General features: G+C 36.2%; 3 protein-coding genes across 6 annotated transcripts in view; 1 reads left to right on the top strand and 2 right to left on the bottom strand.

Moving 5' to 3' along the window:
* Positions 1-171: 171 nt before the first annotated feature.
* On the bottom strand, positions 172-9,105 carry LOC149727033 (uncharacterized). Of its 3 annotated transcripts, none has more exons than XM_089890579.1 (19): positions 8,945-9,105; positions 8,548-8,738; positions 8,220-8,345; positions 7,644-7,802; positions 7,459-7,530; positions 6,764-6,983; positions 6,202-6,386; positions 6,001-6,075; positions 5,727-5,930; positions 5,270-5,341; positions 4,572-4,760; positions 4,441-4,512; positions 4,074-4,256; positions 3,719-3,793; positions 3,033-3,227; positions 2,691-2,762; positions 2,254-2,445; positions 1,012-1,083; positions 172-743 (listed from the first exon to the last, which is right to left on the bottom strand). In XM_089890579.1, the coding sequence occupies exons 1-19, from the start codon at positions 8,973-8,975 to the stop codon at positions 300-302; spliced, it is 2,829 nt and encodes a 942-aa protein (XP_089746705.1). In that variant the 5' UTR covers positions 8,976-9,105; the 3' UTR covers positions 172-299. The 3 variants fall into 3 exon arrangements, with proteins under 3 accessions (XP_089746705.1, XP_089746706.1, XP_089746707.1); XM_089890580.1 differs by having other exon boundaries at positions 6,785-6,983; XM_089890581.1 differs by lacking the exon at positions 6,001-6,075.
* Positions 9,106-12,870: 3,765 nt separating this feature from the next.
* Positions 12,871-25,286, bottom strand: part of LOC149727032 (uncharacterized) — a 25,687-nt gene continuing 13,271 nt past the window's right edge. The window contains exons 2-3 of the mRNA XM_089889978.1: positions 14,184-14,670; positions 12,871-13,993 (exon numbers count right to left, since the gene is read on the bottom strand). Coding sequence (XP_089746104.1) covers positions 13,406-13,993; positions 14,184-14,648 — 1,053 coding nt within the window. The 5' untranslated portion in view covers positions 14,649-14,670 and the 3' untranslated portion in view covers positions 12,871-13,405. The remainder of the gene's footprint in view (positions 13,994-14,183; positions 14,671-25,286) is intronic.
* The window catches only part of LOC149727031 (uncharacterized), a 20,815-nt gene continuing 16,383 nt past the window's right edge, over positions 20,855-25,286 (top strand). For both annotated transcript variants that reach the window (XM_089889955.1, XM_089889954.1), the window contains exon 1: positions 20,855-21,023. In XM_089889955.1, the coding sequence (XP_089746081.1) occupies positions 20,942-21,023 (82 nt within the window). In that variant the 5' untranslated portion in view covers positions 20,855-20,941. The remainder of the gene's footprint in view (positions 21,024-25,286) is intronic.

Below are 25,286 nucleotides of genomic sequence, written 5' to 3'. Positions count from 1 at the left end.
ACGTTCTGTTATAAAATGTTTGTTTTAGAATATATGCAAAAAAGCTCGGATTAAGACACCTGAAAACTGCCTTAAACTCTTTATGCAACACCACATGTACACTACTTTTAATATACAGGTTTTATTATACGCAACGAAACCACTACAATATCCAAACCACATGTAGTCCTGTTAGTATACAGGTTTATTATACGCAACAAAAGCACTACAATATCTATGTACAACAATTTACATGAATATGAAGGAGTCCTATAACTGTTTATCACCATCATTTTTTTATATTGGACTGTACATTTAATTTAATATTGTTCAAAATTCATATCCTTGGAATCGTACACATTTTCTGCAAGATTAAGTGACTGCAGGTGTTTGATTGATCGCATTTCTTCAACTGAAAGATCATACTTAAAGGTCATTGCAGTTTTTGCCACACCTGCAACGCCACCAACTAAACCACCAGCCAACCCTGCAATGCCTGCACCTACAAATCCAAGAAACCCAGCTCCTAGTATGGCACCAGTAGTTGCCCCATTCTTAACATTTTCTTTAAAACTTTTCCACCTGGTGCTATGTTCTGCCCAATATTTCAATTTGTTATTCAATCCATCAGAGCACTTGTTAATGGCATCTTGTTGAATATTTTTGAATGGTATTGCTTTTACCATCTCTTGAACAACCAGCTGTTTAAACTCTTCATGTAGCTTTTTTAAGTTTTCCTTATTCGCGTACCGATTGCTAGTTATCTGTATGAAACAAATTGGCAATTTTTTAACACAGTGGCTCGCATTTTCTAAAAATACAATTGTCTGGTAGTACATTGGTAAAACAAATGTTTTTACACAAAAGAATGATCAAACTCCTGAACGCAGTAATGGTTTATGAATAAAGGAAATGTCACCCATTTATATTATATTGTAGGGAAATAACATAGGTGTTCTGTTCATACAGCTTGCTTTCTATACAGTTACCACATGTTTTTTTCTGAGGATGAGGTCCTTAAACATATTTTACCTCATTTATCTTCATGCCATAGTCCGACATCAGCAGATCATAAAACGTATCAATTGCATTGATAATTTTCTCCTAAAATAATTGTGTGTACAATTAAAACAATATGACATTTTGGTCTGTTGGTACCTGACCAAAATGAAAGCCACTAGTATCACCCAAAGTTAGTATAGACCAAGTTAAGAAACGGCGCTTGTGTCGGCCATTACGGAGCCCACAGAGCATGAATCGCCTATACAAATGCATGGTCGGCATGTGTTCATTTAGTTCTTGTAAGCGATACAAAGCTAGAAACACCTATAGCGGTTGTTTTAACATTTAAAATATAATTTCTAATATAAATCTTGGTATATAATATTAAATCTAGGAATTAATGTGGAGTAAATTAATATTTTGACTGGTTTTCGGCGTACAGAGTGGTTTAACAGGGTACTTTACGTTGGCGATTAAGACTAGCAGCAATCAGCTTAGTTTACATAATAGTATATGATCATACCTAAGAATCTACAGGGCAATTCTTTACTACATTTATAATCCAACATGAGTGGACATGCAGCTCAAAACTGGTTAAGTACTAGCAGATAGTGTTCACATTTTCCGATTTCATAAAGACCCGCAACGCAGAAAAGGTAGCTTACTAATTCAAGCAGAGGACCAAAAATAGTAACTTAGTATTGTTTTCCTCAATTTCACTTCGATATTAGGCAAATTTTACAAAGATACCTTAAGTTTTGTTGCCGGGTATAGGTGTTAAGTTTGTGAGCCAAAAAGTAAAATCACGGCAATTTACATGCAAAACTGCATACACCAGTTTATGGTAATGCTATGCGTTTTTGTTTGCATTTTTATATTTTAAACATGTTTTTTTATGTTTTTGGTTAGTAAACTTGATATTTTCTGTTTTTTTACTCTTTAATCGATTGAGTGTTCAATAAAAGTTGATTATTTTTGTCAGGTTTATTATTGTGATAAAATATAACATTAGTAGAAAGCCATTTTTACGCGCAGAAGTGCTTGGTTTTTAAAAAATCGCAATATTTAAACAAAAAACAGCACCCAGCAATGATAAAATGCTATGCCGTGGGCTCCGTAATGGTGGCGACTATGACGTCATAGACCCAAGACAATGGATAACAAGACTCGTTGTTTTACAATCCGTTTCCTAACTTTGGTATCACCCAAGTATCATTCAATACAATCAAAATAGAATTAACAAGAATGCTATAGGTTTACAAATCGACTCACTTTATTGTTGTTGTTGCAAGCCATAATTTCTTCGATTTTATTTTGAATGACTTGTAACAGTTCTTGTTCATTTGCCTTGAATTCTTTTTCTGGTGGGCCTCTAAGCAGGTAGTATTTCTGCATTGCCTCTTCCTTGAGTTTTTGTAGGATGATTTGAAGTTCATCTTCTTCGATGTACTTTTCTTGGTTATCCTAATACAAATAGTATTAATAATAACCTTCATTTTCTTTTCGATTATAGTAGCGAAAAAAATGTATTGAAAAGACAGGATATAGCGACAAAACAACAGTTGTTTAAACACACTTAAAATTAAATACACATTTACTTTTAATTGAACAAAAGCGCTATCCTTCGTTCTGATAAAATTATTAGGATTGTACGCAAAAATACTTGTGTTTGTTTATGTTTTATAAAAAGTTAGTACTGAGTAAACTACCTCAAATGCTTTAACAAAAACAACTTTCACCACTTCTCTGCGACCTTCCTTGAACCTTGCACTCGCCTTTTCCTGAATAAATATTCATACGTTAATATGTTTTTAAAGCAAAGGAAAATTGAAATTATCATGCAAGTACTGTTTACTTTAAAAAGTACAGCCTCAATATTTGGTTAAATGTACTAGTTTATGAATTTTAAAGAGTAAAGGTAAAACACGTTACATATTCATATAACAGTTTAATTTTTTTAAAGTTTTATTTGCAGCTAACTGTACTTTGTGTACAAAAACACACTTGTTTATTGTAACAGTGCAGGCTTCCGTAATTTAATATTTGCAAACCTGGAAAAGTTTATTATTCTTTTGCATTAGTTCCAGTTGATCTGTCAATTTTTCAGTGATACTCTCCCTGCACTGTTGAACAAAAGCTTCATCTCTGTGATATTGTATATCTTTCAAAGCCACCATGGCAGCATCAGTTGCTTTTCTGTGACGAGATGTTAGTTCAACTTCTTCCAGGAATGTATCTTGTGTTAGCTATGGGATATTAACAATTAATCGGCGTAGTAGCACAGTTGGTTAGATGCATGCCTATAACCCAGAGGTAATAGGTTCAAGGCTCTTCGCTGCTAACATTATGGGTGTATGTGTTTTGGGAAAGACACTTAACGGCAATTGCTCCAACCTAGTGTTCACTAATGGGTTGTTCAAATTATAAGCCACATAAAAAAAGATTAAATCTCCAAAAAATAATCACCCACAAAGTAACATATATAGGAACTCGCAAGCTGGCACAAGGTGTATGAAACAAAACACCCCTGTTTAGTGACTGTCGTTTTCCGGTCACGCAAGGATAAAGTTGCATTTCAAACGAAATATGCAGCTGAGCCTATTTTTACCATTATTTTATTACTAGGGTAATAAAACATCCAAAAATATCTTACATTATTTTGTAATTATTGCTTTATATTAACAAAATTCATTTATTTAATAAACTAACAAGGAGAAGTCACTTTCCATAAACTTACTTCAGTATTAACATATTTCTTGTACAGTTTTTCTGCCTCTTTAACAGCATTTAATAATTCAGTATCTCGATACATCTGTAAAATTATAACATGAATTTGGGAGTTTCAGGCTTCAAGTTTATTTTCTTTGCGCACACTTTTGTTTTATTAGAAGTTTAATTTATAACTGTTAATATAAATGGCTCGTTTGTCTGCTAGATGTATGACTGCAATGTTTCTTTCAATTAAATGTAAATATATTTACTGTAAAGGTGTTTTAACAGCTGTTGTTTTATCGCTATATCCTGTAAATCTTTTTTTTTCGCTACCCTAATCAAAGGAATTAATAAAGTTATTACTCTATTATTTTACTTACACAAAATCTTTCCCAGTATTTAGCATCGTTCTCTTTGAGTTTAGCTTTCAAGTTTTCGAGTTCAGTTTGCCGGCACTTGTAACCTCTTCCAACATCAGATTGTTCAAATATTCGGACAGATTCAGCAAATGCATTTTCCTTCAATTTAGAAAAATCAATTCCTTGACCTGGTCTTTCAACACCCTGAATAAAGGCAATTAATCACTGAAAGAAAAAATACAGAAAAGTAAGTATGATACAGAAAAATACAAATAGTATGTTACAGAACAATACCCAGTACAATACAAAGATTTAATACAGAATAATACCGGCTAAATGCAGTATTTATTGTATATTAGAAACTAAAACCACCCTCAGTAAAACATACCAGGTCCATCATCTCAGCATATTTTTCCACTGTATCAGAAACTAAACCTTTCAGACTCTTTTCAATGCTTTCCTGTAAAAAACATTTTCATAATTTTTGTTTCATGTGATATGTATGTTAGGTAGGCTTACCTTTCTTTGAAGGTTTTTGTTTAAGAATTCTTTATTTTTTGCTTTAATGGTCTGATTGTAAAAAACCATACATTCCTGTACTATATCCTGATCATATTCATGAGTACACTTATAGAAATCAGCCATTATCTCTTGTTGGGCAATTTCACATGGACCAGAAACATCCTCTAGGTACACTCCACCAGCAGCCTGCATAATTTTGAACGAATGAAGGTAGCCTATAACTTACTTCATCCTCGCGAGGCCCGAAAATGACAGTCCTAAACACGGATGTTCTATTTAATACACCTCGTGCCGGCTTACGAGTTACGAAGTATGTTACTTTGTAGATGTTTTTTGGGGGGAATTTTTTTCATTTTTTTATGTGTGGCTGATAATTTGGACAACTTATTAGTGACGACTGAGTTGGAGCAATTGCCGTTAAGTGTCTTGCCCAATGACACATATGTCCATAATGGTAGCAGCGAAGAGCCTTGAACCTACTACTTCTAGGTTAAAGGCAGGTGACTAACCAACTGTGCTATGGTGCTGGAAAAATGTTAGTATACCATATTTTATGGCATATTTTATTATATTTATTACGTGACTACATTTGTGAAAAGATACTCACTTTACATACACTTCATCAGCATTAACTAAAATATTTCACAGATACTTTTTAACTTTGTACCATATTTTTTTAATTATGGTAAAATTACCCGTTTTAACAGTTCTTTATATGACTTTCCAGCATTGGAGATGCATTCTTTTAAATCTTTTATTTGAACTTTCTGAAAATAATAAGTAGCAAAATCAAATCATTTCATAAAGATAATTCAATATTTTTTCGCTATAGCTGAATTTTTAGCACTTATCCTCAAGGGGCGGAGAATCCTTAGCAGTTGTAACTCATGTGTCCTACTTTGTCTATGTGCTTGCTTAAACTGTGTGGGTGATATTTCTGTTTTATTTCTGTATGGGCTGCTAAGTCCCCACATGTCCACAATAGGGCCAGCACCCCAAGAGCTATGGCTATGGATAAAACGTCGGTCTAATCCTATACTATTACACTTCATATGCTCAGCAAAAAATATCAGCCTTTTTGTTTGCCCTATTTCTATCATGCATTACACAATGCAACTGTACAGTTTTTGGCTTTAACACCAAACATCTAACCTTTTTTGCTTCATTCTCATGTTGCAAAGCTTGAAAGGTAGTATTCAGACGGCCCATCATGTGTGCTTGGATTGTTCCCAATTGTTCCTCATCTTTTTTATCTGGTTCTATATATTTAACCATTTCTTTGTGCTGTTGCAATGCTCTGTGGAGATATTCTTTGTGTAGTTTCTCCAACTCGTTGGGCTTTATGTATTTCCCAGTCTGTTTGAATATCAAACATATTAACTTAGTTGAAATTTTAAATTGCAAAAAATCCCAATTATTATTTTACTTTTTCTTTCATAGCTTCAATATACTGAGATTCCATATGTCTGGTTCTGTCCAGAACAAACACTTGGTGATTGGCCTGTGTATATTAGTGCGTTATTAAATCTTAAAATTAATGTGTTATTAAATTCTAGACTTTTTAGCTATAGGCTAAGCGTGTTTTAACTATATCCTATTATTATTATATGTTATACTGTATACACACCTTTAGAATACAATCAGCTTTTGGCATTTTACCATCATGAAGTATTGCTGCATATGCTATTGTAAGATCAACAAATCCCTGCCCAGTTATAGTGATGCCGTTAAGTTGCTTTGCAATTAAGTTTTCCGTCTTGAACAATTGTTCACCAAGATCGTCAACTCCTTCGATAAAGTTATCTTTGATATCTGTAACAGTTGTCTTGATTATTGAAACACATCAAGGTTATGGGTTCAAGGATTGTCGGTGCTACCATTTTGTCCTTGGTCAAAACACATAACTGCAATTGCTCCAACCCAGTGGTAACTAATGGGTTGTAAATTGTCAGCCATAAAATTACAATTATCAAAGTGTCTGCAATTTATAAAACAAATAATTCCCCCAAAATATTTACTGACAAAGTTATAAATTTTTGTAATCTGTAATCTGGCTATTTGTGGTTATTTGTAATCTGGCATGAGGTGTATGATGCAGAACACCTGTGTTATAACGACTGTCGTTTTCCAGCCACGCGAAGATAAAGCAAGTTACATACTCTCTCTCAAATTTTTAGCATAACCCTCACCTGAAACATAAATCTCATTACCATTTTTCCATTCCACCTCGTCCCCAGGCCGGGGCAATAAGTGACATCGGACATCGGAAAAGCTGTTTCGAATCTGATCTCTCACCAATTTGTTCTCATCTTTATTAGTTTCCAGAAACTCGCTAAGGTACCTCTGTGCACCAGTTCTACTACAATCGATATTTCTGTGTGTCCAATCACGAATCAGAAACATAAGAGCCTGTAAGTTTTAGAATTATTGCATTATCAAACATTAAATGCATTTACCTCAATTTTAAACTTGTTGAACCCTACCATGCAATTTAAATGAGGATCAATTTATTGTTATCACAAGACCGTTCACAAAATAAAATTTTAAAATAAGAAATTTAAAAGGGAAATTTCATGTATGCTATGTCTGCTAGCAAGAGTAACAGAACAAAATAATAAGGTTTTGTTAATGATTTTACAATGCATCGGGCCCACTCTACTTATGTCTAGTGCCATAGTACAGTGGTTGGGTGCCTGTCTCCAACCCAGGGGATACGGGTTCAAGGCTCGATGTTGCTTCAACCCAAAAGCCCTTTATGTGTTATCTAAGTTGTCGGCCATACATAATGCAACGGTCACTGTTAGTTATTAATAGTCATTAGGTGTATGAAACAGAACACCTGTGTTGTAATGACTATTGTTGCGCTTTACAATCATTCTATTACCTGAAATGGTGCACCAGTTGTAGCAGATTTTTTCTTTCTTCCACCAGCGGCCATTGCATAATTGCAAAAAATCTAAAACGCCATAGTTTTAAATCTTGTTAATCGGCATTATTTGAAAGAATTTGTGCTTTTTTTGTGTATAGCAAAAGCTGTAATAACGGTCGTAAATTAAAAGGAAACTGAACCTGCAAATGTTGCAAGTTGCTTTCTTGAAGTTGCCTGAATACGTTGAAGATTTGAAAAGAACTGAGAAGACAACTCATAGCAAATACCGTAGAGCATTCTTTTGCATCTCTCTCCTTGTCAAACAATCCTTCAGTGTCCATTAAGAAAACAGCAACTGTCTGGTTACAAAAACTAAACAGTTTATGGAGTCAATGGTATAGCACTACTGGGAATATTATAGCACCACCATTAAGGACTTACTTGGTTGAAGCACACATACATGCCAACGAGGTAATGGGTTCAATGCCTGTTACTGCTACCATTATGGTTGTATATGTCCTTGGGCAAGACAGTTAATGGCAATTGCTCTAACCCAGTGGTAACTAATGGGTTGTCCAAATTGTCAGACATACATAAAAAAACAATCAGTCACGCAGTTACATACGTGGTAACTTGTAATCTGGCACGAGGTGTATTAAACAAAACACCTGTGTTATAATGACTGTCGTTTTGTGGCCACGCAAGAAAATTACATTCATTTTTGGAAATATAACCTATGGTTACAGATGAATGATGTTTTTATAGAAAACCCATACTTTATCATCTTTATCTCTCAATAGGATTGGTTTGTTTGTAATGTTGATTCCAACAGTTTCGCTTTCGGTTCCATTCTTTGATTTAAACACATTATAAGTTTTTCTTTTTCTGTCTGAATGCCATTTCTGAATAAAATCAAATGTTTTCATACATTATTACAAATTGTTACAAATTTTTAAAAACTAATTGTTAAAAATTGTTACGAATTAATTGTTACAAATAGTTACAAATTATGACAATTTAATCTTTTCAAATTGTTACAAAATAATAGTTACAAACTGTTACACATTGCTGTTTAATGCTTCAAAATATGAAAATAAAACGTACATTCTGCTGTACAAGATAATGCAACAGCAAGTTTAAAATGAAAGATTTCCCTTCTCTAAGTGCACCAGACACACTTATAATGGCGACTGGCAAATTTTTAACACTCTTAAAAATTTCTTCAACTACTTCAAGTTTCAATCCAAATTCTTTGCCATTCCCGCTCATTTCCAGAATGGAAACTGCCCTGATCTCTGCAACATGCAATAATAACATAATTTTAGTCATCTATTCGATAATGATAGCAAAGTTCATGTTTTTAAAATAAGAGAGAATGAGCAGCAAAATGACAGTAATTATAATATAACATAATTGTGTTCATCCATTCAAAAAGATAGATAAAAGTGTGGCTGATACACTTATGAATAAAGCAAGATTAACTGACAGAAACAAAATTTACCTCCAACGTCTACGTTCACAGCAGAACACATGTTTTGCCTTGTGTAATAAATTTTGCAGTATTAACCTATGGTAGCAGTATTTTTTTTCATCCAAATAATAAATTACAAACAAATTATTGCCAACAAAAAATATCTATAAAATATGACAAACAGTACATACATAGTTGCATGATAAAGATTTTCTCAATTATAGACTTTATTACAATTGAGACCCATTTAAGTTATTAATAAGTGGGACCCATTAAAGTTTCGGTTAAAATGAACAAATATTTTTGGATACAAGTTTAAGCTATGTCTTATATATTGTAGCGGTTCGGTTTATTGTGGTTGTAAATCTTTGTAGCAACATATGTTCGCTTATGGTGTTGATGTATTTATATGGTTTCTCTCCTAACATTTGTCACGTCGTAAAGTTACATCTGTCCTTTTACTTCAATTCCCCTTTATAAACCTTACCGTACATGTTATGAGACGGAGAAACACGCAGACGCTTCGAGAGACCAGTGACTAACTAGATAGGGTTACGTGATTGTAAACGTTGGAGTTGCTTTTGGTACTTGTTTACTGTTGAAAAGTTTATAACGCCTCAATACAAGTTGATGTTCAAATAACCGAGTCATACTCAACAAGACAACGTCAGTACCAGAAGACAGAAGCAAGAAATTTCTCCCAAATACAGCGCACATTCCGAGAGTAGGATACAGCGCGTAGGACAGCCGCGACTCGCAACAAGGTGTTTAACTGGCGCACCTCGTCTAGATAATCGAACTGAACTGACTAAGGCACGTCGAGACGCGGGCGCCCCTACAATATAGTAGGGTGGGGGGGGAGATGGGACACATTTCATTATATTCCTCCCGTTTGGTGGAAAACAAAGAAAATTAAAAGAATTGTAAAACAGGATCCTCACGTTTTCCATAGACCGGTGTTAATTGTTTAAAAATTTAAAGGTGTCCCATCTTTCCCTACCCTACTACATGTATGAATTAGGAACCCTGGGCACTAGTGAACAGAAAGTACGTTAACGTAAAGCGGTTTCTGAGCTCTGACAATTTTAACATTGCCACGATCCAACATATTACGTGGTCCTAACGATGTTACTGCGCGCTTTTTCTTGAGTGGGTTTGCAGTACTCGGTGCAAAAAACAAGGTTGGACCTGTTGCCCTCTGTCTGAATAGCTCACACGTCCACAAGTGAAGTTCTAAACAGTTTTGAACATTACGACGCAGTCAGACCTCCCTGAAAAAGTTGCTGGTCTGTAGCGACACGGATAACTAACGGAAAGTTACAGCGAACGACCTCACAAAAAAAACAAGCCCGAATCGCTTCACAGAACAACAAACGACCTCTTTGAAAATATGAACTGATATGTAAATTTACAGCGGACAAACTTAACAAAGCTTGATTCCCACAAGAATTGATCCTTGTTTGGAGAATAATTCAAACAACGCGTTTATTGTAACTTAACCTCCGGACTGCTCACAAAGTCTCGCTTGGTTGCTAAGCAGCTTTTGATTAAATATAACCTTTAACTAAAATATAAAGCTCGTCACTGCTACCATTGTGGGCGTATGTGTCCTTGAGCAAGACACTTAACGGCAATCGCACCAACCCAGGGGTTACTTACGGGTTTGTCTGAATTGTCAGCCACACATAAAAAATAAAAAAGATTACCAAAAGTTTACATACATAGTAACTCATAAGTTAAAAACTGCAGTTTTCCGGCAGCGCGAGGATGAAGCACAATTACATTATTTTATATGTCGCACAACCCATAATCTAGAATATAATAATAATAATAATAATAATAATAACTTTTATTTGTCTCTTCGATTACAGTAGCGAAGATTTAGAAATGTTTCAAACGAAAAGACAGGATATAGCGACAAAACAACAGTTGTTAAAACAGGCTTACAGTTAAAAACATATTTACATTTAGTTGGAAGAAAATAAGCGTGGTCGCTACACCTAACGGACAAACGAGCCATTTATTTTAATTAAGTTAAACTTCTAATAGAAACAAAAGTGTGCGTAAAGACACGACCCGTACAAAGAATGAAAGTATGGCGGTGGTACTGTCCAGTCTTCAGCCCTCCCTAAACCCTTGCAAAAACGCTGCAGAATGAACGCGCCTATGCAGTTTGGTACCACGCGGGCAAAAAATATGGTAGACTATAATTTTTATACATATTTAACTTTGTATAGAAAAATATTTGACTACCTGTAGCATATATCACTAAAGCTGTATCTACGAATAGAAATACTCGTTTTATTAAACTACGAGTACAGACGGATCAAACTCGCAAACTTTTAATATAATTCAGCAAGCAATTAAAATGAGAACCATACTGTTACGCATTTTTCAGTCAATAAAATGTTGTTTTTATGTAAGTAACCGGTCTGTATAGCGAGACAGGCAATTCAAATTAAGAAACAGTTGGGGAATATACATTAAAATGTCACCGGGTTAAAAATTTAAATATAAGTTGCAGCGAGCGGCGAACGGCCTCACAAAACAAAGAAACCCGAATTCCTTTAGAGAAAAGCAATGTGCCGTTGCTACAGACTCTGTGTTTTTCTTTGAAGCGAATCGGGCTTCTTTGTTTTGTATCCAATAGAACAGTGATTCTTGAACTTTTTTGTATGCTTTACCCTATTGTCTGAGATGCTGATCAGATTTACCCCCAATATGTGATATGGCGCTCATTTATTAAAAAGCGAAAACAACTAATTGCATCAGTTATTTTTAATGCGATGGATGCGCTTGTGTTTTGGCAACGAGTTGTTCAATGTCTGGTAAAGTACTACAATTGGCACAATTTTTCCGACACGACAACTGATGAAATGCTGCATACCAGGCAAGCCAAATACCAGGAAATTAAAGCTTCGGGGACTTTTGGTCTTAAATAACAACACGCTTGAATGACACCTAACCCCAAACTAGTCACGATGCTACGCTTGGTTTCCAGAGAGAATGTTTTTCTGCATTTGAACAAGTAATTATGTATAGTACTGTGGAGTAAGATGGGAAACCTTTAGCAGATATAATATGAAAAATATCCTGATCGTGTTTTAAACAGTTAACAACGGTCTATGGAAGTCGTGGGGATACGGTTCTTATAATTCTTTGAATGTTCTTTGTCTTCTACCAAATGGGACGAGAAAATGAAATGAAAAGATGTCCCATTTTCCTCCACCCTACTGTATATTGTTCTGTGCACCGACTAGGTTTAAAACCAGTTAAAAGGACGTCCCGTAAAACTGGTGGTTTTATGCATAAGTGTCCTTACCCATATTTTGCAGCAATATCAGAAGGGTATCATATTTACAGTCATGTAGCGAACCAAACGCCCCGCGTTTCCACCGCCGTGGCAGAGTGGTTAGTACGCCGTTTACGAATTTAAGTGACTAGTTTAAAACCCAAAAAAGTTGGCAGTTTTGGGGTAATATATTAATTTGTACAACCAAACCTTTGGTAATTGATAACAATTAAAAGAAATATGAAGTAGGGGGGAAGAAGGGACAGTATTCATTAAATTTTCCCGTCCCACTTGGTAGTAAACAAAAAACATTTAAAGAATTATAAAGCTGTATCCTCACGACTTCTATAGACCGTTGTTTATCGTTTAAACACGAACAGGATATTCGGATATCATGTGCTAAAGGTGCCCTGTCTTTTCCCACCGTACTACATTACATCAAATACAATCAATTAATTAGGGTTGGGCACATCTTGGGCATACCGCTTAATTTGACCAAACCTTTTTCAAAATTCATGAGTGTATAGGCCTACTAGGTTTTCATTTCACTCAAAAGAATTAGGAATAATTAAGGGATTTGAAATGATTCTGTATATGGCCACTATCTTCCCCAAAAGTCAAGATATAAGTAGAAAACGACAATCGTTAAAACACACACTTACAGTTAAATAGGTATTTGCATTTAATTTGACGAAACAAGCGTGGTCGCTACAGCACCTAGCAGACAAACAACGAGCCATTTATGTTGAACTATTTTCAAGTTAAGACTTCTTTGGAAAGAAAAATGCTCAAAGACACGACCCGTACAAGAATTTGTTTTCTATCATGTTTCAAAGATTAGATTATAATGAAAAAAACAAAAATCGAAATTCTATCAATATTTACTGTACACAATTAAACGTTAAATGAAATGCAGCAATGTTAATCAAAGTCTTGTGGATGAATACTGTCTGGTTGAGGTGATATTGTTTAATCTATGTCCGTGACTTTCTAAACCTTTTTCCATGTTTTGTTATTTGAAAAACAATATTTGTGCATAAGATCTTAGATAGCTACAAACAAGAAACAAAAGGTGCACTAATAAATGTTTTGTGAGACAATATGCTTTAACAGATCACACAGCGCTACTCTTTAGCGAAAACGTCTCTTTCAGTTAATCCTAGTTTTGATTCATTTCCTGGTAGTAAGACCCGGAAAAATTAGGGCTTGTACCGCTTCGGGTATTTGGTCGTCATCACCATTTTTATTGTTTCGTGGATAACTGTGTTTACATTCCAGCCAAACTTCACAGAGCTCTCAAAGTGTTGCGACCTCCAGCTTTTCTTCGCCAACTGCGACACCTTACGCTCGTTTACTTCTCGATTTCGTAGCACAATTTCGTCACGAGATGACGCTGCGGGGCCATAGTTATAGATTGGGGAAAGGCCAGGAGTGCAGAGGTCTCGTTTGTTGCCAACGACCATAAAAACAGGCGGGTATTGACGCGGACTTGATTTAAAAGCACCGGTATCGTTCGTTCTGGGTGCTGCTACTGGTGCTAGCGGACTTAAAAATGAAGATGCGATGATGTTTCGGACTTTTATGCTCTCAGAAGAGCTCTTTTCACTATTTGATCGCTTGGACAAAAAACCCTTCTTCGTTTTTGTGGGCCGGTCGGAGTTGCGACGTAATTTCTGATCGCTAAAACAGTTCATTGGCGCAGTTGTCTCAAACATAGGGGATACCTTGTACTTGGCACGTGAATTCGATGACCCATTAGCTTGGCTATCCATACTCAAAGCACACGACTAAAAAAATAATAATATTTTTTTTATTAAATTGTTAAAAGAAAAACAGAACAAATTCGACAAATTCCAAGTACATTAGCATGGCTATCTATCAAAGTCCACGACCAAAAACATTATCCCAAATCACCAAAACAACTTTCTATTACGCTTATGCAAATTTCTGAAAAACCAGACAAAATATATAACTTACTTCTACAATGCCTTCTCTCATATTGATTACGTGCTCAAGAGACGAGAAGTTCGTGACGTCATAAAATAGAATATACGCGTCAGCGGACCTCACTCCAATAGCTCCTCTTGTCTCCCACTCTTCTAACGAATCGAGAGGAAATTTGTCGAACTCCCGAAAGTCCATTAGTGTAATATCAAGTAGGTCTTCAACTCCATTATGCTTGCCCACCAATTTCGGTTTAAACAGTACAGTACAGGTTGTTGCCTGGCACCTCTCCATGTGTGCTGGTACATCTAGTGAAGCCTGTATCGCTTCCTTCGCTTTCGAATTGCGGTTTCTTCGTTTGAGATCAGGAGACATCATCTCACAGTAATCTTTATGGGCATCTTCTTGAATAAACTGATTGGTTTTAAATTTCCTAATGAAAGACGTCTTGCCCGTACCAGAAGCACCAATGATGGCTATTTTAATATGCGGCAACATTTCTATAGCTTGATATGGTAATCTAGTGATTTATAACCAGTATAAATAACTTATATAGTAGGGTGGGGAAAATGGGACAACGCTTTATTCTATTTTCTTGTCCCATTTAGTAGTAATCAAAGAACTTTGAGGGAATTATAAAAGCGTATCCTTACGACTACCATAGACCGTTGTTAATTGTTTAAAACAAGATCAGGATACTTAGATATTATCTGCCAAGGGTGTCCCATCTCACCCCACCCTACTATATTTAAAGAATACAACAGTGTACAACCCACCCCCCTTCCAAAAAATCCTAAAATTTATAATATAGTAAAAGTTATGGGTAAGATTTATTCTGTTTATCGTCTTATTTTGTATTAAACAAAGAATATTCAACACAAATATATAACAGCTTCACCCCTATAATAAAAAACGGTTATTAATTATTAAAACACGATTAGGAAATACTGAATATTATCTGCCAACGGTATCCATCTTACCCCACAGTACTAAATATATACCAAATATAGGCTAGGCTATGCACAATGAAAACGACAACTGCTAAACGTTAAATCCAGTCTTTTGTTTAATTGATATCCCACTTTACGCCTTCCTGAACTTTTGACATTTTTCTGGCTGTCTTTCTTGCCTACTATCCGGTCTGTTTTATTACATTTTAACGTCAACATACATGCGCAGCGTGTTTGACTACCCATTTATACCAATTTCATTATCGGCTTACACGAATCGGTTTTCATTAACGCCAAGGGTAGAGAGAGAATAAATTTGCTCTGTAGGCTGAGTCACCTTATAGGGGAGCTGCAGTTCGATCGCACTCTAAAAGCCGGACAAATAGCACGTTTACAAATTGGTCTGTGCGGTTCTCGCGCATGTTCGACTAATATGCAATCGATTGAGTTGACGGCGACGGCATAAGACTGGGCTTGTTAGGCTCCCACAAACCAGGTATAACTAAATATAACGAAGCATCTGTTGAAAATACAGAATGCGGTCAATAATATCGCGTTTTCTGACTCGGGCAAACGGGTGGGTATCATAAATGTTTTGTGTTGATTCTTCCATTTGACAATTTAAATCTACATAACCGATTTAATAAACGGTGCAAACTGGCGTAGCGAAACTTAAATAGGTTTTAATTGTCTGAATTATACAAATATATAATAGGATTGGGAAAGATGGGCACCTTTTCGTTTTATTTTCTCGTCCAACTTGGTATTAAACAATGAACATTCACAGAATTTTGAAATATCCTCACGACTTCCATATACCGTTGTTAATTTTATTAAACACAATCAGGATATTTGGTTTTTATATGCTATAGATGTCATATCTCCTCACCCTAATATATATAAGCTTATTTCTTAAAGCCCCCTATTTTTCTTTTAGAGATTACACTTTCAGAACAAAACCGATAATTTATAGGTCTAAAAATTTACCTGACTAATAACGTGTTACATATACTGGGCCCCCTATATTTCGCCCTAGCACCCAACTGGGTAAACAACACCTCATCATACTACAGCAGTAATACATTTGCTATGCGGTTATATAGTCATAAAATTTAAAGCATAGGTTTTCGGATTAACTCCCATAGCGGCGCCAGACGGTCCAATACTTATACAGTATTGTAAATTGGATTTTAATTTGATTGCTTTCACATGTTTATGTAACTGCTGACAAGTTCTGTAAAATAGTTGAATCAATAAGTTGTCCCTGACCATTTAAATTGTACTCTCAAAAATGACAAACACGCAGTACATAAAAAAAACAATTTCCCTCAATGTTACATCATATATACGTGGTAACTTGTAAGCTGTGGCATAAGGTGTATGAAACAGAACACCCGTGTTATAACGACTGTCGTTTTCCACCACACGAGAAAGCAAGTTACATTTATTCATTCATTCACTCTTAACTCGTACCAGCATGTTTCAATGCATTTTACTAAATACACCTTCAATGCCTAAGTTTCTATTGTATTCCAAAGCTGTACAATAGGGTGGGGGAAGACCGGAAATCTTTAGCACATGGTATCCTGATTATGTTTTAAACAATTAACAACGGTCTATAAAAGTCGTAAGGATACGGTTTTTTAATTCTTTGATTGTTCTTTGTTTACTACAAAATGGGACGGGAAAATAGAATGAAAAGTTATCCCATCTTCCCCCATCCTACTATATATTTAAAAGAAAAAACTGCGTACCATTAGACAGCTGGACGATGTTATTCCCTCCAAATAAACACGTTTATGTATTTGGGAATCGATCAAAACAGCAGGTGGGCATTTATTTATTCTAATTAAAAAATACATTTTAATTGGAAGTTTCACATGCATGGTAAAAAAACAATTAAAATAATACAGGTGCCCGGGACTGCAAATCGATAAAATAATAAATCTTTTCTCCCAATCTTAAACGATGTGATTCTATTTCACAGATTCGAACATAGAATTGACAGCAAAAATAAAACTTCACATTGTTTTTAACTTCGCGTGGCGAGCAATGTGGGTGGGACCCGCTGCGTGGCACGCCATGGGTCCTAGGATTTAGGCCAGGATTGGCCCATTACCCCACAAGTTACAATGTATAACATGAGTGTACAAAAACAGTGGCTCTGTTTTTGCTTGCTAAATGGGGTGCATCTAAAAATAATTACGCCCTGATATAATGAGACCCATTAGATTATACTACTTTGGGTAAGGCCATGATTTTAATATAGTAGGGTCGGGGAAGACGGGGCACCTTTAGTACATAATATCCAAATATCCTGATTGTCTTTTAAGCAATTATCAGTGGTATATGATGGGTGTCGTGAAGATACAGTTTTATAAATTTTAGAATGTTCTTTGTTTGCTACCAAATGGGACGAGAAAACGGAATAAAAGGGTTACCCATTTCCCCCCGCCCCAATATAATATGTAGTAAAGTAAGGTATCGGTAAGATAGATACTGTTGGGACGTAAAATACCATATTTCCTGGTGGTGTTTAACCAATTTGACCCCCATCAAAGTCGTTGGGAGGTTATATAATTTTTTACGGGTATATCATTTTTTTTAATAATCCCTGTGGACTACCAAATGGGACGACAAAAGAGAACGAAAACATGGATCATCTTACCAAAACAATCATATAGTAGAGTGGGGTATAAGATAGGACATATTATTATTCTATTTTCCCGCCAAATTTGGTAGTAAATAAAGAATATTAACAGAATCATATAACCTTGATCCGCGACTCTTAAAGGAGGTTGTTAATTTTTAAAACACGATCAGGAAATATGGAATTTAGGTGTTAACGGTATTCTCCCCCCCCCCCCCTCCCCCGTCCACTCTACTATACATGCTTTTAAACTTCCCAGAAGACTTGTAAAAGTCAGGAAGCGCGAACCATGCTTGATGCTACCTTGCAAGCAATACACGTCAAAGGTTTTGACTGCACATTGACGTAATTGAGTGCACGACACACGCTAATAGCTTACTCGGTTACATGGGGGAAGATGGGACACCATTTATTCTATTTTCTCATCCAATTTTGTAGTAAATAAAGAACACTCAAAGAATCATAAAACCGTATCCACACGACTCCCATAGACCGTTGTTTATTGTCTAAAACAAGATCAGAATATTTGAATATAATGTGTCAAAGGTGTCCCATCTTCTCTCACCCTACTATACTACCTTAACGTTTAACCACATTTATATATATATATATAGTAGAGTGGGGGAAGATGGGACACATGCTTTAAACAATTAACAACGGTCTATGGGAGTCGTGAGGATGTGGTTTTATAATTCTTTGAATGTTCTTTGTTTACTACAAAATGGGACGAGATAATAGAATGAAAAGGTGTCCCATCTTTCCCGCTACTATCAAAGTACTTGTATAGTGAGGTTATAGCGTTAAAAGTAACTCAGAAAGTTAAGTGTTGTCGTGCGGCCTTAAATAACTTCCTGTTAGGATGCTTTCTATGCTTACGCAGTAGGTAGCGACGATAAAACATGATGTGCAAAACAAATATTTTAAGTTCAAAAATAATGTTTCTGAGCAGGTAGTATGAGTCGTTTGCTGGTTAAAACATTTCGCATTTTAGCCGGTCCGCCGGCCACAATGGGCACGCCGGTAATTAGCTCGCTTTGATGTATTAACATGCTCAAAAACGACGAAGGTATGATATCGGATAGCTGATACCTCAGGCTAAATTGGCATTCTTCTTTAGCAGGCCTAAGCTAGCTACCAGTCCGGCGCGCGTTGCCGATAGAAAGACATACTGGGAAATAATGATCCGAAACTACAGTGGAGGACGTGCCAGGTTGTACTAAGGAAAGCGAACGTAGGCGTCACAGCGTTGTCTTTCTGTCACGTCGTGTTTATGCCTCTGTAGGAGAGGAAGCAGAAAAATGTCCCCGAATTACTCCGGAGCTTGCTGTGTAGATCGCCCGACGTTAGCTAGGAAAATAGATTCAAATGCGGGTGGTGCGGCGAAAAAGTTCGGAGTTAACGTTGGAGTTGGGACAGTATATATGCGGCTTTAGCATTTACCACTGGAGTTCAGACAATGTATGCGCGGCTCCATCATGAGTTAGCGGTGATGGTTTAATCTCATCAGTGAGGAATGGAAGCATTTGTTCTCGCTATCGTTAAGCCATCATAAACAAACCAATCGCCTTCGGGCTTCTGAATGTATTGTACGCGCGCGAAAAACAAGTGAAAACTGAGAACATCCCTGCGGTTAGTTCTCGATTACCAGGGGACAATTAACTCCCGTAGGACAGTGGAAAGCGGGCTAAAAGAAAGCAGGAATTGCAGAGTAGGGGGACAGGCAGTGGCTAACAGATTCTGGGGAATTAATGTTATTTGAGAGGTTGCTGGTCGAGCCTGCCAAATAGAGACGATTTGCGGTGCCTAAGTGGGGTACGGAATCTAATTATATGGCTTGGGTAAACTGCTGTTGGCGACATTACCGCTAAGTTGTAACTGGTTAAACATATACGCAACTGATATTGCACTGCTTCGGTTTGTAGATTAGCTTTACGCTGCGGTACATTTAATCAGAGCCAAATCTTTGACTTAAAATTAGAATAAAATTTCTGTATCAACGACGCGTCTTAGTACATCACGTTTTAAGCATTGCGATCAATCATGCCTGAGTGTAAAAGTATCATCACGGCGCTTAAATAGCTTCAGTTGCATGACTAGGACTCATGAATATAGTTGGTACACATCAACATAAGTTAATTCGAATCTTCGTCATTCTAGCATGTGCATATAAATTAGTAGTACAAAGTAAAACGTTAATGCTGAAGATCGGGGTGTATTTTGTAGGTCAGTTTTCGTGCGCGGGAATCATTTTCATACAAGAGTTTTGAATGGGAAGTTAGTTTGGAATTCGGATTAATTAAAATTTGAGCACGATTTTTTGTGAATATTCAGATAGACAGATAACTACATTAGTTATAAAAGAAGTCGCTACAGCAGATTGAAACACTTGTAAAAAAAGTCAGCCGCTCACAGTGTAGGCAATATAGTAGGGTGGGGGAAGATGGGACACCTATTCATACCATTTTCTCGTCCTATTTGGTGGTAAACAAAAATATTTAAAGAATTATATAACCGTATTCTCACGACTCCCATAGACCGTTGTTAATTGTTTAAACACGATTAGGATATTTGAATATTATGTGCTAAAAGTGTCCCGTCTTCCCCCAACCCACTATATAATAGCGAGGCAATGTTATATATTTGCCTATAAAGGCTTTATTATATATAGAACAGCTGTTATTACTACAGAGTCGTTATTGTGTAACGATTAAGCAATTATAGAATGCAATTGTAATGGGAAACTTCGTTCGAGTAATATATTCGTATATTAGTTTAGTTATAGATAATTGGTAAAGGTATATATATATATAGTAGGGTGGGGGAAGACGGGACACTTTTAGCACATAATATCTAAATATCCTGACCGTGTTTTAAACAATTAACAACGGTCTATGAGAGTCGTAAGGATACAGTTTTATAAAAAAACAACAAATGGAACGAGAAAATAGAGTTAAAAGATGTCCCATCTTTCCCGACCCTACTGTATATAGAAACGTCATAAACGATTTTTGTTTTTGGTGCATAAAATAACATTTAAACAAGTGGTAGTACGCCACAACTACAAAATTTGTTCATTTTTTATTCCGTTTAAACCAGTTTTATTCTTGTCTTAAAACCTATTTTTAGTCTAGGTAAATTTTTTTTTTAGAATAGGTTTATAAACAATTTGGAATATATCACAGCTTACACCAATGAAGGCTCTACATTTTCTCTGGTGTATGGCAATTTCTCTGGTTTGGAAAGCCCAGCTAGTAGATTCCTGTTTTAATGCAGGTAAAATGTGTAATACTGTATCTTAAAACTTTTTTTTTTCGATTTTAGCCTAAAATATGTTAATGTCATTTAAAAAAAAAGATTTTTAGTTTAATATTGCAAACGTAACATTATTTGAAGCGCTTCCAAAAAATTTTTTTGATAAAAATATTTAAATTTTTGAAAATATTTTTGCCGAATTTTTGGTACGACCGCTCAAATTCAATTGTAAGACATTTTTGACAACCGCCCGAAAATCCTGAAATTTTGATTCGTTCAAGTGCGCGTAAACAGCTACAAATAGTGTGATGTCATGTCTGCCGCGCTGATGTACAGCCTCGTAATAACAGAGGACGCCCATACCGATTAATTCTTCGGCATTTTAACCTTTTACTCAAACAAAATCCAACCGGAACAAAATTTCGACAAAAACGGCAATGGCAAAAATCCCGCAATTTTATATTTACTTTAAATGACAGTATATTATATACATAGTATATTGATGTATAGTGGGTGGGGGAAGACGGAACACCTTTAGTACATAATATCCAAAAATCCTGATTGTGTTTAAAAGGTGTCCCATCTTTCCCCACCCTACTATATAATTATTCCAGCACGCAGCGCATTAGAGCTTAAAGGTTAAAGTTATATATGTGTTTCAAATGACGTGCTTATACCATATAAGTAAAACGTTCGTAAAATAGAAGGCGAAAATTTACCCTGCGTGATTTTATGAAATTTAGGATTTCCTGGAAATAGCGACAGGACATGCATCATAATGCCACAGCAGTGTTTTGTTAATGTCTGTAAAAGAAGTTTTTCAAAGGGTAGACTTATTTGCGACCAAAACTTCCGGAAATGTAAAGTAAATTAAATTTTATTTATCTCTTCGAAAACGATAGCGAAGATCACGTTATTTAAAAAACGAAGAGTCAAAAGCAAAACAACAGTTGCAAAAAACACTGTATGGATAAAAAGTGCGGGAAAGAGTGTCAATTAAAAAGCGTGGCTATTATTGCGCCTTGATAAATTACTTCGAAATAACGAAGCGATTAAATTTATCGCAATCTAAGTTTAAAACGTCGCGCAAAAAGACGCCGTTCCAGCCAACTTAAATATTTATCGAGTTTTGGAACGATGAGAAATCAAAACCGCCTGTGCGTGCCGAGGAATCACATTGTCATTCTGAGGCAGCGATTAGTAGCCAAAGAAAATCTTCTTTCGATGGCTGCGAAGGCGCGCGGGTTATTCCGGGCCAGCCAACCACAAGCTTACTGCCCGTGGCGATACCACAACGCTTTGCAACAACGCCTAATTTTAATTACAGGCCACGGTCCGGTAGAGGGTCGCAATGCTGATGCACACACGCTCAGTCGAAAAGTAATCTCTATCTCTTTGTTTTAAAACTTTCCGCAGTGTGACGCGCCCAAAAGCCTCGCGTGTCAGCTTACTGTGTGGATTGGTATATATTATAATGCGCGGTTACGCTTTTCTGCGTAATTTGCTCCGACTGCAAAGGTAATCCACATTATTCCACCTAATGCGTCACGTTTCTAAACAGCTGTTGTAAAGTAACTCATATGGTATATATATATATATATGTATATTAGGGTGGGGAAGATGAGACACCTTTTCATTCTATTTTGCCGTCCCATTTAGTAGTAAACGAACAACATTCAAAGAATTATAAAACCGTATCCTCACGGCCCCCCATAGACTGTTTGTAATTGTTTAAAACACGATCAGGATATTTGGTCATTATGTGCTAAATGTGTCTCATCGTACCTCACCCTACTACACTGTGGGGTAAGACGGGACACCTTTAGCACATAATATCCAAATATCGTGATCGCGTCTTCAACAATTAAGAACGGTCTATGGGATTCGTGAGCATACGGTTTTAGAAATCTTTGGAAGTTCTTTGTTTACTACCAAATGGGTCGAGGAAATAGAATGAAAAAGTGTCCCATCTTTCCCCACCATACATGTCTGATTACAGTAAAATTTTGCATATTAATTGCGCGTAAACTTTATTGGGGAATTCCGCTCGACGAGCGGATATGAGATCCAGCAGATACAGGAATATATCTCGCCTTTTACAATGCGATGCAACCAGCAATTACACCACGATAATAGTTATTACTTTTAGAGGCAAGCGCGGCTTAACATTGTTTGGCCGAAGCCCGTCGTGCGCGAAAGGGTCTCGCCTATAATTTATCACAATGGAAAGTTACAATTATAGAAGTTGTGATTTTTCCAGTAACACTGTCCGCGGGGGATGTAATTTTTAGCTTGTATGGCCTACCACTATATTTAACGCGTTGTAGGGGCTGTACAGTGGAAACAGCGGTTTAAAAACCATATAGTTGGACGGGGGAAGATGGGACACCTTTAACACATATTATTCAAATATTCTGACCGTGTTTTAACAATTTACAACGGTCTATGGGAGTCGTGAGGATACGGTTATATAATTTTTTGAATGTTTTTTGTTTACTACCGAATGGGACGAGAAATGAGAATAAAAATATCCCCCCAACCTATTATAATAAATTATTTTAGGATTATTCGATTATTGTCGGATTTGTGTCTTTACTTGGAAATCCCGCAAGCCGCCGAATTGTGTCGAAAAACTGTACCAAAATATCACTTTGGTGTAATTGACTAACAGTTTCGGAAACCATATCAGGTTTAAGCGCCCGTAACTAACGTGAGCGTTTCCGGTGGCCATTTCTCCCTTACAAAAAAATAGAAATCTCTACAGCTTCGTGGTTAGGCGTTCAGGCATTTTATGAATCATATAGAACCACAACGTGTCGCGATATCAACGATAAGACCAAGTATGCGCAGCCTTAATCTAAGCATACGATTGGCGGAGATTATTAAAGGTGACAGTATAGCAGCACGAGCAGTTGCGGTTTCGTAAAAAATCGGAAGTGGCAAAACCGTTTTTTTTGTTTTGCTTGGGTCCCGTTTTTTATATTGTCCAAATTGTTAACTATATATAAAATATTAAATAATATAAAAATATCTTAAAAAACAAAAATCACCTACAAATTTACATATTTCATAACTCGTAAACGGGCATGAGGTTTATGAAACAGATAACACCCGTTTTATTACGAACGCCGCTGCCCGCCACGCGAAGATAAATTAGTTACATTCATTCATTTATTCAATGACCAAAAACATTCAAAATCAATCGCAGTTTTCGTTATAGTTAGGTGAGGGGGAGGGGGGGATGGGACACCTTTATCACATATAATATCCAAGTATCCTGACTATGTTTTAAACATTCAACAACGGTCTATAGGAGTCGTAAAGATAGAGTTTTTATAATTCTTTGAATGTTCTTTGTTTACTATCAAATGCGACAAGAAAATAAAATCAAAGGTGTCCCATCTTCCCAACCCTACTTAGGGAAATATTATAGATGTTATTGTGTTTGAGAGGAGAAGCGTTCCTGTCCGCTCAATTTCCTAGAATTACGCCCCGACTTTTTGTCCTTACCGGCCGCGATCGCATCTGATTGGCAACGAATCAAGCACTCGATCACACTCGGTGTTTGACAACCGAGCGCGGGATTTATGACGTATGTGACTGCATTATGACGTCATTTAACTGCATGCGCTTCCTTTACGCTTTGGCGGAAGACCAAAAAGTTGACAGATAGAGAAACAAACTTTGCTTTCAGTTTCTATTTTACTGAATTTATTTATCGCATTTATATAGTAGGATGAGGACAAACGGGACATCTTTAGTAAATAAATATACAGTAGGGTGGGGGAAGATGGGACACTTTTTAGCTCTACTTTCTCGTCCCATTTAGTAGTAAACGAAGAACATTCAAAGAATTATATCAGGATACTTAGATATTATGTGCTAAAGGTGTCCCATCTTCCTCCACCCTACTATACTATATATGAGATTCGTGAGGGTACGGTTTTATTATTCTTTGAATGTTCCTTGTTTACTACTAAATGGCACAAGAAAATAGAATGAAAAGGTGTCTCATCTTCCCCCACCCTACTATAGTAAATAAAGAATATTTACAGAATTATTTAAACGTAGCCCCGTGACTGTAAAAAAGCGTTACTAATTGTTAAAAAACACGATTAGGTAATATGGGATTTAGGGGCCAAAGGTATCCCATCTTACCCCACAGTACTATAACTTTCTAATATAACTTTTCATCGATTTTTACTCAGTATACCACCCGAAATTATAGGATATAGTTAATTACACGAAACCCAATTCTCATAGACTTTTTGACGTTGTTACTAG

The sequence above is a fragment of the Ciona robusta genome, chromosome 12, assembly GCF_009617815.1.
Source record: "Ciona robusta chromosome 12, ASM961781v2".
NCBI classification, from domain to species: Eukaryota; Metazoa; Chordata; class Ascidiacea; order Phlebobranchia; family Cionidae; genus Ciona; species Ciona robusta.
Note: the sequence above shows the minus strand (reverse complement) of the source record. Positions and strands in the feature narration are given on the sequence as shown.